General features: G+C 39.7%; 1 protein-coding gene across 3 annotated transcripts in view; it reads right to left on the reverse strand.

Annotated features, from left to right (window-relative positions):
- Positions 1 to 17,351, reverse strand: part of SPDEF (SAM pointed domain containing ETS transcription factor) — a 98,816-nt gene that overhangs the window by 57,577 nt on the left and 23,888 nt on the right. For 2 of the 3 annotated variants that reach the window (XM_044287107.1, XM_044287106.1), the window contains exons 3-4: positions 5,961 to 6,158; positions 5,816 to 5,863 (exon numbers count right to left, since the gene is read on the reverse strand). In XM_044287107.1, the coding sequence (XP_044143042.1) occupies positions 5,816 to 5,863; positions 5,961 to 6,158 (246 nt within the window). The remainder of the gene's footprint in view (positions 1 to 5,815; positions 5,864 to 5,960; positions 6,159 to 17,351) is intronic. The other variant, XM_044287108.1, reaches the window with a different exon arrangement.

Consider the following 17,351-nt stretch of genomic DNA (forward strand, 5'->3'; position numbering starts at 1 on the left):
CTCCTTTTTTTTTTTTTTGGCAGAGATTTTTTCATCCACATTGATCGATGCGAATGAAGAAATCTGTGCCGTTCATTTTTTTCTTTCAGCCCAGAGGCTGAACGGAAAAAAAAAATCTCATTACCTGTATGCTCAATATAAGGAGAATAGCAGAAACTCCTAATGCTGGCCATACATGTAATGCTTGCGGAGACCCTCAAATGCCAGAGCAGTACAAACACCCCACAAATGACCCCATTTTGGAAAGAAGACACCCCAAGGTATTCGCTGAGGGGCATATTGAGTCCATGAAAGATTGACATTTTTGTCCAAAGTTAGCGGAAATTGAGACTTTGTGAGAAAAAACAAAAAAATAAATCAATTTCCGCAAACTTATGCCCAAAAAAAATTATATGAACTTGCCAGGCCCCTCATTCAATATCTTGGGGTGTCTTCTTTCCAAAGTGGGGTCACATGTGGGGTATTTATACTGCCCTGGCTTTTTAGGGGCCCTAAAGTGTGAGAAGAAGTCTGGGATCCAAATGTCTAAAAATGCCCTCCTAAAAGGAATTTGGGCACCTTTGCACATCTAGGCTGCAAAAAAGTGTCACACATGTGGTATCGCCATACTCAGGAGAAGTTGAGGAATGTGTTTTGGCGTGTCATTTTACATATACCCATGCTGGGTGAAATAAATATCTTGGTCAAGTGCCAACTTTGTATAAAAAAATGGGAAAGGTTGTCTTTTGCCGAGATATTTCTCTCACCCAGCATGGGTATATGTAAAATGACACCCTAAAACACATTCCCCAACTTCTCCTGAGTACGGCGATACCAGATGTGTGACACTTTATTGCAGCCTAGGTGGGCAAAGGGGCACACATTCCAAAGAGCACCTTTCGGAATTCACCGGTCATTTTTTACAGAATTTGATTTCAAACTTCTTCTCACGCATCTGGGCCCCTAAAATGCCAGGGCAGTATAACTACCCCACAAATGACCCCATTTTGGAAAGAAGACACCCCAAGGTATTCCGTGAGGAGCATGGCGAGTTCCTAGAATTTTTAATTTTTTGTCACAAGTTAGCGGAAAATGATGGGGGTTTTTTTTGGGGTTTTTTCCTTACAAAGTCTCATATTCCACTAACTTGCGACAAAAAATAAAAAATTCTAGGAACTCGCCATGCCCCTCACGGATCACCTTGGGGTGTCTTCTTTCCAAAATGGGGTCACTTGTTGGGTAGTTATACTGCCCGGGTATTTTAGGGGCCCATATGCGTGAGAAGTAATTTGCAATCAAAATGTGTAAAAAAAATGGCCTGTGAAATCCGAAAGGTGCTCTTTGGAATGTGTGCCCCTTTGCCCACCTTGGCTGCAAAAAAGTGTCACACATGTGGTATCGCCGTACTCAGGAGAAGTTGGGGAATGTGTTTTGGGGTGTCATTTTACATATACCCATGCTGGGTGAGAGAAATATCTTGGTCAAGTGCCAACTTTGTATAAAAAAATGGGAAAAGTTGTCTTTTGCCGAGATATTTCTCTCACCCAGCATGGGTATATGTAAAATGACACCCCAAAACACATTCTCCAACTTCTCCTAAGTACGGCGATACCAGATGTGTGACACTTTTTTGCAGCCTAGGTGGGCAAAGGGGCACACATTCCAAAGAGCACCTTTCGGATTTCACCGGTCATTTTATACAGAATTTGATTTCAAACTTCTTCTCATGCATCTGGGCTCCTAAAATCCCAGGACAGTATAACTACCCCACAAGTGACCCCATTTTGGAAAGAAGACACCCCAAGGTATTTTGTGATGGGCATAGTGAGTTCATGGAAGTTTTCATTTTTTGTCACAAGTTAGTGGAATATGAGACTTTGTAAGAAAAAAAATATATATAAATCATCATTTTCCACTAACTTGTGACAAAAAATAAAAGTTCTATGAACTCACTATGCCCATCAGCGAATAGCTTAGGGTGTCTACTTTCCGAAATGGGGTCATTTGTGGGGTGTTCGTACTGTCTGGGCATTGTAGAACCTCAGGAAACATGACAGGTGCTCAGAAAGTCAGAGCTGCTTCAAAAAGCGGAAATTCACATTTTTGTACCATAGTTTGTAAACGCTATAACTTTTACCCAAACCATATTTTTTTTTTTGCCCAAACATTTTTTTTATCAAAGACATGTAGAACAATAAATTTAGTGAAAAATGTATATATGGATGTCATTTTTTACAACTGAAAGTGAATTTTTTATTTTTTTTGCAAAAAAATTGTTACATTTCGATTAATAACAAAAAAATGTAAAAATGTCAGCAGCAATGAAATACCACCAAATGAAAGCTCTATTAGTGAGAAGAAAAGGAGGTAAAATTCATTCGGGTGGTAAATTGCATGACCGAGCAACAAACGGTGAAAGTAGTATAGTGCAGAAGTGTAAAAAGTGTCCTGGTCATTAAGGGTGTTTCAGCTAGGGGGGTTGAAGTGGTTAAAGTATTCCTCTTCTAAAATCCCTGAATCTAAAGTCATTTAATCTTAAGTCATACACACTTGTGATCAAATGCTCACATGCTTACAAACTCATCTTTTCAGTTTGCTTATATAGCTGCTATTCCCAGACAAATCCAAGCTAGTGATAAGAGGCAGGGGCAATATTCAAATTCGCAATATTTCACAAATATTTTGTAGAATATTTGTCATATATTCATGAATTCGAGAATTTGCTATTATTTGCTTTATTGCAAAAATCAGCAATGTAATATTCGCATAAAGCGTGTGCAATACAGACGTGGGTCACTTTTGCTACATTTTCCAAGCTGCTAGAAGTTTCCTGAGACTGGAGAAAATGGTTGGCACGGCAGAACATTAAAAATGGCTTTATATGCAGATAAAGTGCTCCAATATATTTGCGATTGCGCAAATGGGCAATTAATGATTCACATATTTTGGCGCAATACTTGAAACTTTACATTTTAGCAGGTCTCACTACACATTACTGATTGGTGTACTATGTATTGCTGAGACATCACAGCACTATGTCTGTAGCATGTATGTATGGACAGCAGAACTACAGCTACACTATATCAGGATAAAACCTACACTTACTATCTCCCACTAACTATCTGTATTATATATATAAGCTATCTATCTATCTATCTATCTATCTATCTAATGTAATAGGTGGGAAGCACAGAACACAGCAATGACACAGCTGTCTCTCTCAGAACTTTAAAAAACTATAGAAAATGGCTGCTGGGGAGGTTCTTATATAGTAAGGGGTAGGCAACTTTCCTATTGGTTGCTAAGCTCAGATAAAGACATTGCAGCCTTTTCATTGTCCCACAAGCAAGAAGCAGGGAGGGATCATGGGTTCAGATTAAAAAAAATCTAGAATATTCGAAAATATGAATATATATCACTATATTCAAAATATTTGCGAATTCTCAAAGTGCCGACATTCGCGATTAATATTCGCTATTTGAATATTCGTGCCCAACACTACTTCAAACCAGATAGCTGATTTTTTTCCCTCTGTATCCAAAGGACTATGTTCATCCTAAGTATCACATGCACTTTTTGATGCATTAGCCTTGGCAGCAGCTGTTTGACACTGATTTTATAGTCCTTTTCCATGTCAGTGTTAGAACTCATGCACACAAGCGTATTTTCTTTCCGCTTCCGTTTTTTTGCGGACTGTTTGCGGAACCATTCACTTCAATGGGTCAACAAAAACAACGAAAGGTACTCCGTGTGCATCTATTTCCGTATTTCCGTTCCGCAAAAAAGTTGTGCATGTCCTATTATTGTCCGCAAATTTCGGTCCGAGGCCCCATTCAAGTTAATGGGTCCACAAAAAATATAGAACGCACACAGAACACATCCGTATGTCATACGTATTTTATCCGTCTTTTGCAGATCCTTACTGTAGAAATGCTATGCCCAGCCCATATTGCTCATGTGGTTGGTAACATAGTAGCATAGTACATAAGGCCGAAAAAAAGACATTTGTCCATCCAGTTCTGCCTGTCATCCTGGTGATTAATAAGTTACTGTATCCGATCACCAAAAAACAGATATGGAAACTATACGGATATATTTTGTGAAATAACAGAACAGAACAGGACTTAAATCAGAGAGAAAAAAAATCAGATATGGAACAACGGATCCGTGATCCGTGAAAAACAGACCGCACGGTCATGTGCATGAGCCCTTACCCAGTATTTTACCATTTAGTATGTACTGGTAACTTGCATTATTCCATCCCATGTGCGTAACCTAAAATTTATCAGTGTTAAACCTCATCTGCCACTTCTCTGCCTCCAATCTATCCAGATCCCTTTGTAGCAGTATACTGTCCTCTTCCATGTGCAAAGATTGATATTTTAAGATCATTAACCCCTTGACGACCCTTGAAGTACTAATACATAATGGCCACCAGTGCCTTGATGACCTTTGATGTACTAGTACGTCAAGATGATCGAGCCGGCACTGGAGTGGTGTGCGCGATCAATGCAGGGGCCTGTCTGTGATTGACAACCGGGACCCTGCTGTATTCGCCGTCATTGCTGTAAACAGTGGGGAAGTTAATGGGGAGTTTACTTGGACACAGTTCATTTTCTTCAGTATATACAGTGGCGAACAAAATATTCAGTTTCTCCTCATATACTTCTCACTCATCTCTCCTTAAAGGACCAAAACGTTCCTGTTTAAACATGCAATCATGTTCTCAATGTATATGTAATAAAGATTCACTTTTCTTTATTCATTTAAGGTTAAAAGTTAACAAAGATTTAAGAAGGCACTTTCGTGTATATGTTTATTTTATTTTACTGCAATTTATTCTGATACATGCATCACCAATTATATTTGAAATGTAGATTGTGTTCTCACCTCATGTGATATGAAGTAATATTACGTGTGAAACATTCAATTTCCTGTATGTTATATTGAAATTTCTTTGAAAATTCGAATAAAAAATGTATTTTGTTCTAAACATGCAATCAGACAATTGCTTCTTCCATAGACTGCAATAAATTACCACTGTAGACTATGGACATTCCACTGTGTTCCTATGTCAGTCAGTGCTGTATAAATCACCAAACTAGGCCTCAAATTCACATGGTGCTTTTTATCTTTTGAACCCTGCATTATTCCCAAACAGCAGTTTACGACCATATAAGGGGTGTTGCTGTATTCAGGAAAGAATGGGTAACAAATTGTTGGGTCCCTTTTCTCCTGCTAACCGTTGTTAAATTAAAAAGCTAGTGTCTAAAGCATCATTTTATTGAAAAAATGTAATGTTTCATTTCCAAAGTCACTCAAGTGTTTCTAAATTCTATAAAAACAGCATTCATTACACCCCTTGAAAATTTATTTTGACAGTGTAGTTTCCAAAATGTATTCACTTTTTAGGGATTTCCACTGTAGGAGTACCTCGCCCAAAAACTGTGGTGTGTCCATACTGCAGTTTATGAAGTGTTGCCATGTTCAGGAGAAAATAGGTAACAAATTGTGGCATGCTTTTTCTCCTGTTACCCTTGTGAAAATGAAATAGTTGTGGATTATGCAACATTTTATTGAAAGAAGTTTAAATTTTCATTTTTACTGCAAAGTGTTAAAAAAATTATATAATTTTGTGAAACCTAATATTTCAGCATAGTATTTCAGCATCATAAATGACCTCCTATGTTAATCTATGTTACTATGTAAGGGCTCTTGCAGTCTGCAAATTGTGGATCTGCAAAACACAGATACCGGCTGTGTGTGTTCCACATTTTGAAAAATTGAATGTCTGGCTCATAAAAGAACTGTCCTATCCTTAGACTTTCTTCCTTACCACAATATCTCATGTCTCCAGGTCCCGTCTTCTCCTTCATCCAGGCTGCTGCAAAGAGAGTCAAAATATTTAGAAAATAGAAAATAAGCTAGTACAGGGTTCCCTTACCATATTCAATTTCTATTAGTCACTTAGGAAAATTTACCTGACTTCCAAATGTCCAAATGAGCATATAAGACATCTCCACACAACGGGGACCTGTCTCTAAAGCCATCTTCATTCAGTGCACATAAGTCTCTTCCTGTTAAATCTTGGAAGCTGCGACCCACCTGCGGCAGCCGATACTGGTGCTCTGTCCATAGAATCCACTTCTGAACATTACCTAAAGACCATTCCATAGGGTCTGATATCAAACGAACCATTGTTAGTTTGGGAATATATACTGTACTGTGCAAGTATTAGGCAGGTGTGGAAAAATGCTGCAAAGTCAAGGCTCATGCACATGTACATATTTTACCGGTTCGGATGTGGCCCCATTCACTTCAATGGGTCCTCAAAAGATGTGGACAGCACACAATGCCGTCTGTCCATTCTGTGGCATCCGAAAAAATATAGAACATGTTCTATTCTTATCCACATTATGGACAAGGATAGGACAGTTCTATTATGGGATGGACGTTCTGTTTCACAAAATGCGGAAGGCATACAGCCGTTATCTGTGTTTTGCGGATCCGCAATTGTGGACCGCAAAATCCACTGCAGCCATGTGCATGAGCCCTAATAATGCTTTCAAAAATAGAAATGTTAAGAGGCATCTTTCAGAAGAATTGTACCTATAAAATTGGGAGACCTGTTGCATGTGCGCTTCACAGCTGAAGGCATCTGTGTTGGTCCCTTGTTCATATGTGCCTGCATTGCAGGGAAAAAATATGTTTTAATATGTGCAAATGAGCCTCTAAGAGAAACAGCGGCATTGCCATTATTCCTACAGGTTTTGCTCTCTTCAACTGCTGTCTGCACTTTGATTGACAGGGCCAGGCATGATGATGTTTTCACTGTCAATCAAAGTCTGGAGGGTGCGGCAGTTGCAGAGAGAGCAGAACCTCTAGGTGTAAGAGCAACAACCCCGTTGCTCTTAGGCCTCTTTCACACTACCGTTTTTTTTTTTCCGTTTTGCGGTCCGTTTTTTGCGTTCCGTATACGGTCCGTATATGGAACCATTCATTTCAATGGTTCTGCAAAAAAATTGAATGTGTTCCGTATGTATTCCGTTTCCGTATGTCCGTTCCGTTGAAGGATAGAACATGTCCTATATTTGGCCGCAAATCACGGTCCGTGGCTCCATTCAAGTCAATGGGTCCGCAAAAAAAACTGAACACATACGGAAATGCATCCGTATGTCTTCCGTTTCTGTTCCGTTTTTTCTGAACCATCTATTGAAAATGTTATGCCCAGCCCAATTTTTTCTATGTAATTACTGTATACTGTATATGCCATACGGAAAAACGGAACGGAACAACGGAACGGAAACGGAACCACAACGGAAGCAAAAAAACGGAACAACGGATCCGTGAAAAACGGAACGCAAAACACTGAAATGGACATACTGTAGTGTGAAAGAGGCCTTAGGCTGAGTTCACACGAACGTGTGTGACCCGTGCTCGTGCTGCGGCCCGCAAATAGCGGGCCGCAATGCACGATCGCCGGCCGTAGGTCGGCCGCATCGGATCGCAGACCCATTCACTTTAATGGGTCCGCGATCCGCCTGTTCCGTTAAAGATAGGACATGTCCGATCTTTTTGCGTAACGGAGGTACGGGACGTAACCCCACGGAAGCACTCCGTAGTGCTTCCGAGGGGTCCTGTCCCGTGCGGCCGTTCCGCGATTCTGGATTTGCGGACCCATTGAAGTGAATGGGTCCGCATCCGTGATGCGGAATGCTCACAAAACTGTGGCCGTGTATTGCGGCCCGCGATTTGCGGGCCGCAATATGGCCACAGATCACACACGTTCGTGTGAACTAAGCCTTAGAAGGTCATTTGTATATAATAAAACTTAGTTATGAGGGCACATATGAACATGGGGACAATACAGATGGATGCCTTCAGCTGCCAAGTGCACATGCAACAGATCAGACAGTTTCATAGGTACAAATCTGCTGACAGATGCCCTTTAATGTATACAGGGACACTCACTGTCCAGTCCTTTGTTCTCTTGGGAGGAAAGCACTGCCAAAAATGTCTAGGCTTGTCTATCTCACACTACTGAAATAAACATGCTCACCCCCAAGTGATCTGAACATTCGGGTGTATGGTGGAGCCAGGGAAGCTGACAGAAAGGCAGCAGGTCTGTCCTTGTGAGCTGTTGCACAGACAAGCCGAATTACTCGGATTCCTATTAAAGCCAACTTGTCACCTCTTTGTACAGATATTGTACTTTAGCTGCAGAGGCAGAATTTTAATACAATGCTCTGTATATTAAGAAGTGGCCAAATTCAATGTGCTGAAAGTTTTTATCATATTTTTCATCTTAGTACAGAACCCTGATTCTCATATACCCTCATTGGAAAGGCTGAACTCTATAATGTATACATATAAACATTTAACACCAACAGACTATTTCTTCACCCCACCTGATAAAACTCGCTTCCCTGCTTAACTGTTTTGAATATTCTGTGTCTAGAGGGAAGTTTTATGGATAAAACAGTTTATACCCCTGAGAGATAACTGACATGTGTTCACATAAACCAATACTGTAACCACAATAGCAGCTACAAATACCTCTAGACTTTTAATGAAAAGCAAAACATATCAAAGTAAATCAACCAATGCATTGACTGTATAATACAATACAATAAAGAAGCAGCTTTTAATCACAAAGCCTGTGTTTTGTAGTTAAAAAGTCAAAATATTAATTATTAATTAGCATATTTAATACATTTATTTTTCTATCTCAGCAATTATACTCCAAGATAGTTTTGGGGGTATTTTTCCATGTGCCTATCCTGTGGATAGGTAATCAATATTAAAATTCCTGAAAAATTAAATTATATTGTGCACCAAGTATGCAGCTTTGTGTTAACATAAAGTTAATACTCTTTGTATTGTTCCAGTGAGCAAGTCACTTAATAAAATGTCAGTGTCTGAGTAGGTACAGTATATTCAGGAGAGATATTTTATTTGCGTGAAGTAATGGTATGTTGTCATAACCTCAAAACCTTTTGCACATCAGACATATGATGTTGCACATAACTTCTATACCGATTTCCTGCTCTAAACAACCATCGCTAAAGGTTTTGTCCCATGAAAAGTGTTCTACATTTGTATTTGCAAATAATACATTTTTTAGCATTCAATAAAATGTATCTGTATCTGTATAGCGCCACTTGCTGTTTTTTTTTTTCCTTATTTCTTGGTCTGGCTCACTAAAATTGCCGTACATGCTTATTTTCGTTCTTCAACTGCCTCTTGAGATGTGATAGGGAGAAACTGCAGCAGAAAGGACACTCCCTTGAGCTTCAGGCAGAGCAATGAATGGGAACATCTCTGGATCCAGGCACAGGTCTGGTTCTAGCTTTGTTAAAAAGAGATTGTCAATCAGGTACTTTATGATATCTGATTTCAATTTTTCACATTAGTCATGTGATAACCCTTTAATCCTTTCCAAGAATGTAAAGTGTTAAAGGGAATGTATCATCAGGAAATGAGCTATTGTTTAAATCATGTTTTTATGGTAAACTACTACTATGTATATTTACATTTTTTTAGATGCCAGTCTTAACCCTTAAACCTGGCAGTGGATCCGCCAGAGTTATGAAGAAGTGCCAGCAATGCTACTTCAAAATTTTAGACAGCTTCCTAGCTGTCTTACATTTAGACTATTTTCTACGCCTAAAACAGACGTAGAAAATGGTAAATCAGAGGGGCCTGTCAGCCCGCTCCATTCACCCCCACGCCATACCTCTTTTTTTAGACCTGGTATGATCAGAAATAAGTAGCAGATTGTGACACAAAGGATCTTTAAGCTGCAATCTCTGCCAAAAATGCCCCTAATTTAGACATATTTCTCTTTGATAAATTACCCCCTTTGTCCCTTCTCCACTTCCCTCGCCAATTTTGTAATACAAGAAACCTATGCCAGCGTCCAGCTAACAATTGATACATTCCCACACATAATCTCAGATCATCACAGGACCTCCTCCTCTCTTTTTCTCTCATCTTTTCTTCACACAATCAACTACAAGATTTCTCATGTTCCTCTCCGCTACTCTGGAACTCATTACTCCAATACATAAGACTCTCCCCCAACAGCCAAACATTCAAGAGTAACCTGAAAAGCCACCTTTTCAGGAAAGCCTACCATCTGCAAGGAGCATGCTGCCACCACACAGCCACATGAGAAGCCTATATCCTCACCTACTGTGTTCTCCACTTCCCTTGTAAGGTCTTGCAGGCAGTGTCCTCTACCCCTCTGTACCAAGGGTTGTCCCCTTCTACCCTGGCCTGTTTTCACCTTCCTGTGTCATTTTATGTGGTAATAACTTATCCAAGCTATTCTGAGGTTGTTTTCTCGTGACACATTGTAATTTGAGTCAATATAGTTCACCTTTATTTATGAAACAATCCCAAATTTCCCCAAAATTTTCAAAAATTTGCGATATTCTAAACTTTTATTTCTCTGCTTTTAAAACAGAAAGTGATACCTCATAAAATATTTATTACTTAAAGGAAACCTGTCACCTGGATTTTCGGTATAGAGCTGAGGACATGGGTTGCTAGATGGCCGCTAGCACATCCGCAATATCCAGTAAAACAAAAATGATTTGATCCATATGCAAATTAACCTGAGATGAGTCAGAGCTTGAAAATATGACTCTTCTCTGGTCACACAAGTAAGATATGACTCTTTTATGTTAATTTGCATAAAAGGCAGGAAGTACAAAAATGCATAATACTTATTGAAATAATCTGCAAATTAAATTAAAAGTGTGATTTATATGTTTAGGGTAACACAATGAACATTTAGAAACCCTCAGTGAGGGTAGCATAGTAGAGGTGACAGGCTCCCTTTAACATTCCCCATATGTCTACTTTATGTTTGCATCACTTTGTAAATGTCATTTTATTATTTGGGGACGTTAGAAGGCTTAGAATTTTAGAAGCAATTCTAAAAAAAAAATGTAAGAAAATTTACAAAACCCACTTTTTATAGACCAGATGAGGTCTGAAGTCACTTTGTGGGGCTTACAAAATATAAACCCCCTCACCCCCATAAATGACCCCATTGTAAAAATTACACCCCTCAAGTTCCTCAAAACTGATTTTACAAACTTTGTTAACCCTTTAGGTGTTCCACAAGAATTAAAGGAAAATGGAGATAAAATGTCTAAATTTAACCTTTTTGGCAGATTTTCCATTTTAATAAATGGTTTTTCTTTAACACATTAAGGGTTAACAGCCAAACAAAATTCAACATTTATTACCCGGAGGGATCGTTAACACAAACGTTTTTTGCGTTCCGTATAAGGGCCATTTTTTGTGTTCATTCATTTCAATAGGTCCGTAAAAAAACTGAACACATACAGAAATGCATCCGTATGTCTTCCGTATCCGTTCCGTTTTTGGGGAACCATCTATTGAAAATGTTATGCCCAACCCAATTTTTCCTATGTCATTACTCTATACTGTATATGCCATACAGAAAAATGGAATGGAAAAACAGAACAGAAACACGACAGAAACAAAAAAGGAACAATGGATTCGTGAAAAACGGACCGCAAAACACTGAAATAGCCATTCGTCGGGTGAAAGAGGCCTGATTCTGAGGTTTACAGAAACACCCCACATGTGGTCATAAACTGATGTAAGGGCACATGGCAGGGCGCAGAAGGAAAGGACTGCCGCATGGTTTTTGGAAGGCAGATTTTTGAAACCCCCCTGATGTACCCCTACAGTAGAAACTCCCAAAAGTGACACCATTTTGGAAACTAGGGAACTGTGAGGAAAGGTTAGATCATGCTCTGTTTTTCGGATGCAGTAATATCAAATATGTCTACTTTCTTTCTTTGTTCGTTTCTGTTTTACATAATAAAGCATTTTTGAAAGAAAATTGTTTTTGTGTCTCCATTTTCTGAACAACATATTTTTTTATACCATTCAGGCCCCTGCAAGACGTACAGGGGCAAATTTTTTGTGGGAAGAGTTGACATTTTTATTGGTACCATTTTTGGGTACATATGATTTTTTTGATCATTCATTATTACACTTTATGAGGCAAGGTGACCCAAAAAATTGGTTGTTTTGGCACAGTTTTTATTTATTTATTTATTTATTTGTACAGAATTTACCTGAGGGGTTAGGTCATGTGATATTTTTATAGAGAAGGTCGCTACGGACGTGGCAATAACTAATATGTATACTTTTTATTATGTATCTGTTTTACACAATAATAGCATTTTTGAAGCAAAAAAAATGATGTTTTAGTGTCTCCATAGTCTGAGAGCCATAGCTTTTTTATTTTTTGACCGATTTTCTTAGGTGGGGATCATTTTTTGTGGGATGAAATGATGGTTTGATTGGTTCTATTTTGGGGGGCATACGCCTTTTTGATCGCTTGGTGTTGCACTTTAAATTATGTTAGGTGACAAAAAATTGCTTTTTTTGGCCCAGTTTTTATGTTTTTTTTTTTACAGTGTTCAACTGAGGAGTTAGGTCATGTGATATTTTTATAGAGCGGGTTGTTATGGATACGGCGATATCAAACATGTTAACTTTTTTTATTTCACTTTAACGCAATAATAGCATTTTTGAAGCAATAAAAAATCGTATTTTAGTGTCTCTATTGTTTGAGAGTCATATTTTTTTTATTTTTTGGGAGATTGTCTTAGGTTGGATCTCAGTTTGCGGGATGAGGTGATGGTTTGATTGGTACTATTTTGGGGGGCATACGCCTTTTTGATCGGTTGGTGTTGCAATTTAAGTGATGTAAGGTGACAAAAAATTGCTTTTTTGGCACTGTTTTTTTTTTACTGTGTTCGCCTGAGGGGTAAATTCATGTGATATTTTTATAGAGCTGGTTGTTACGGACACAAAAATACCTAATATGTACACATTTTTATACTTCTTTCACTTAAACACAATAATTACATTTTTTTAAACCAAAATGTTTTAGTGTCTCCATGTTCTGAGAGCTATAGTTTTTTTTATTTTTTGGGCAATTGTCTTAGGTAGAATCTAATTTTTTGCGGGATGAGGTGACGGTTTGATTGGTACCATTTTGTAGGGCGTATGCCTTGTTGATGGCTTGGTGTTGCACTTTTTGTGATGTAAGACTACAGGACCCCTGCAGTGATCGGGCGCCTGATCACCATGACGTAATAGTACGTCAAAATGCGTCAACGCATGTTCCGACATGACATACTATTACGTCATATGCCACAAAGGAGTTAATAGCTGTTTCAAGGTCCCCCCAGATGTTTTTATGTATATACATCAGAAGGGTTCCGACAGTCCCCCACTGATTGTTGACATCTATGTCCTGCCACACTGCCTTTTGGGTCCCAGCGCAGCGAGTATTGTGTGGTTTATGGTGTCTGTGTCCCTGCATTCGCCCCCCTAATTCATATGCCGCCTTCTGCAGCACATATTCCTCCCCCTTAGTTACGCCCCTCTGCCTCCTTCACTGATAATAAAGCGCCCTGCCTGGTGACGTCACTGGACCAGAGGGGCGTGGTTTAGCTCAGTTTGATGCCACCTAGCTACCGCCCATCCAGCGCTCTGAATAATTACTTTGGCTGACGGTGACGTCACCGGGCTCCTTGCGAAGTGGAAGAAGAGGTTTCACTCTGCAGAAAGGGACCCCGTAAGTCACTGACTCTGAGAAAAACAGCACTTCTGGCTGAGATTTAGTGAATTGCAAAAGGGGCATCAGAAATGTCTGGTAAAGGTAGGACAGGCATGAATGTAATATTTAGGGGACTGTTTTACACATACAATATTGTCCCCAATCCTGGACAACCGCTTTAACAGTTTATTGTTTCTTGTATTTTTATATTGTTGTAACCTATTCATTTACTGCAGCACTCACCTGCAGTTTTCTAAAGGAGTCACGGACTGTACTGGTCTAGACGCAGCCAAGTGAGCAATCCAGGAATAGCAAAAAAAAGTCCAGCTCCTTTTCCTTAAAAACCGATGCTTTATTCTTTCACATATTCAATTAAAATCCATGTGTACAAACTGAGAAACTGTAGCACAATGTGACATGATGTCTAGATGAAGGGCCCATACGCAAGTGGCCCGAAACGCATCACATTGTGCTACAGTTTCTCCATTTTAATTGAATATGTGAAAGAATAAAGCATTGGTTTTTAAGGAAAAGGAGCTGGACTTTTTTTTTGCTATGCCTGAAGTGCATGGGAGCGGACCGCGCATGTGCGGCCCATGCTCCCCTTCAATTCTATGGGGCCAACGGAAATAGCTGAGCCATTCATAGAAATGAATGGAGGGCGGATGCAAATGCTCAGTGCACCCTATGTTCATTTCCCCACTCCGTTCTCATTATAGGACCCGCACCTATCAGACAATGGGGGCATATGCTAGTGATATGCCCCCATTATCTGAGATGGGAAAATCCCTTTAATATAGATTGTTTGAGTATTTGCATCATTTAATTTCCAGAACATGCCCACAACTTTGAAGATGTTTTTTTTTTTTTTTTTATTGTGAAGCAAACAACAAATAGGACAAAAGTCAATGTGCATAACTATTCACCCCCCTAATGTCAATACTTTATAGAGCCACCTTTTGCGGCAATCACAGCTCCAAGTTGCCTTCGATAAGTCTCTATGTGCTTGCCACATCTTACCACTGGGATTTTTGCCCATTCCTCCTTTCAAAACTGGTTCTGCTCCTTCCAATTGTATGGTTTGCGCTTGTGAACAGCAATCTTTAAGTCTGACCACAGATTTTCTATTGGATTGAGATCTGGGCTTTGACTAGGCCATTCCAACACATTTAAGTGTTGCTTTAGCAGTGTGTTTGGGATCATTGTCCAGCTGGAAGGTGAACCTCAGTCCTAGTCTAAAGGCACGCACAGAGTGATACAGGATTTGCTCAAGAATATCCCTGTTTTTATCACCATCCATCTTTCCATCAACTCTGGCCAGTTTTCCAGCTGCTGAAAATGGTGGTGTTCTTTGGGTGATGGGATGTGTTGGGTTTGCGCCAGACATAGCGTTTTCTTTGATGGCCGAAAAGTTCAATTTTAGTCTCATCATACTAGAGCACCTTCCTCCATACATTTTGGGAGTCTCCCACATGCCTTTTTCGCAAACTCACAAACTGCCTTTTTGTTTTTAGCTGAAAGTAATGGCTTTCTACTGGCCATTCTGCCATAAAGCCTAAGTCTATGGAGCGTACGGCTTATTGTCGTCCTACGTACAGATACTCCAGTCTCTGCTGTGGAACTCTGCAGCTCCTCCAGGGTTACCTTAGGTCTTTGTGCTGCCTCTCTGATTAATGCTCTCCTGGCCGGGTCCGTGAGTTTTGGTGGGCGGCCGTCCCTTGGCAGGTTTTCTGTTGTGCCATGTTCTTTCCATTTGGTTATGATAGATTTTACTGTGCTCCTGGGGATCATCATAGATTTGTTTTGTTTTTTTAACTAGTGATGAGCGAATCGAAGCTGAGGAAGTCGAATTCATTCCGAATGTCAGGAAAAATTTGATTCTGAACAAATGTGAATTTCCTCGCGCTTCGTTGTAACAAATCACTATTTTTCCTAACATGGCGGCTAGCCGGCTACAATGGCGGCTAAAATGTCAGCTACACGTGTAAGGACATGGGGCAAGGAACTCTGGGAACGCGGGATGACCCATAATCCCATGCATGCAGCCAATCAGCAGCCAGCCAGCCCGGTGATGTCACAGCCCTATAAATACGGCGGCCATCTTAGAGTCTGCCATTCACCATCGTACTTTGTTCAGGGACAGACGTGTATGCAGGCGCTAAGGAGAGTGAAAGAAAACCTAATTGTTAAAAAAAATAAAAGGAAAAAAGCAATTTACTAGTGCAAGGAAAGGATAGTCAGAGGAATCATTTCACAGGCAGGGAGAGATGTGTGCAGATGCTAGGGAGATTTATAGGAAAATCTTCATTGTGAAAAAAAGCATGCAGGGAAACATTACTTGGGGATCCAGATAGTCTCATAATACAGCTCTGTTATTCCAGCAATTAGTTATTGGGGTGCAAGTGCTATGTTGAAAAACCTTTAGTGGCTTTTATCTGTGGAAAAAGAATATATACGCAGGTCACTTTTGCTGTTAACTGCGCTGATATCATTTAGTGGCCTATTTCAATACAATACGAGAAATATTTACGCAGGTCACTTGTTGTTGTTATTTGCGCAAAAAGCGTTTATTGCCATATTTCTAGAGAAGAAAAGAAAAATAGACTAAGTTCATATTTGCTATAACGCTTGTGCTAAAAGCGTTTGTCATTTTTCACTACAGTACGAGAAAAATAGACAGTTCACATTTGGTGTTATTTGCGCTGTAGTGTTATTTGACCTGTAAGGCTGAGTTCATATTTGAGCTGTTCACTTTAGAAAAAAGACGACTGAGGGGAGATCTAATTACTATGTATAAATATATCAGGGGTCAGCACAGAGATCTATCCCATCATCTATTCATTCCCAGGACGGTGACTGTGACGAGGGGACATCCTCTGCGTCTGGAGGAAAGAAGGTTTGTACACAAACATAGAAGAGGATTCTTTACGGTAAGAGCAGTGAGACTATGGAACTCTCTGCCTGAGGAGGTGGTGATGGGGAGTACAATAAAGGGATTCAAGAGGGGCCTGGATGTATTTCTGGAGCATAATAATATTACAGGCTATAGCTACTAGAGAGGGGTCGTTGATCCAGGGAGTTCTTCTGATTGCCTGATTGGAGTCGGGAAGGAATTTTTTATTCCCCTAAAGTGAGGAAAATTGGCTTCTAACTCACATTTTTTCTTTTGCCTTCCTCTGGATCAACTTGCAGGATGACAGGCCGAACTGGATGGACAAATGTCTTTTTTCGGCCTTATGTTCTATGTTACTATGTTACTATTTGGTTGGTTTTGGCCCCATGACTGCCCAAATAAGTGAAGTGTGCAGTGTGATTCTAATAGTGACACCTGTCATCTGCATATCATACTGAATGACAGTATTACTCCCTATGCGTGTTACTGCAAAGCACAGTGTTCTACACCCATATAAAGGCTCTATGCAGCCCGGAAATAGTGTTTTTTTATCGCGATTCGTTGCGAATATATTCTGATCGAAGCTAATTTTTTCCATAAATTCTCAACAACATTGTCCTGGACTTATTTGGAGAGTTTCATTGGTCTGCATGGCAGTGTTTGGTTAATGATGTCTCTTACTTAGGTGTTGCTGCTCCTGGGGCCTTTCAAAAAATGTGTGCATATGTAATGACAGATTATGTGACACCTAGATTGCACATAGGTGGACATAATTTCAATAATTATGTGACTTGTGAAGGTAATTGATTGCACTAGAGCTTTATATGGGCTTCCTAACAAAGGGGGTGAATACATACGCAC

This window comes from Bufo gargarizans, chromosome 3 (genome assembly GCF_014858855.1).
Source record: "Bufo gargarizans isolate SCDJY-AF-19 chromosome 3, ASM1485885v1, whole genome shotgun sequence".
Classification (NCBI taxonomy): domain Eukaryota; kingdom Metazoa; phylum Chordata; class Amphibia; order Anura; family Bufonidae; genus Bufo; species Bufo gargarizans.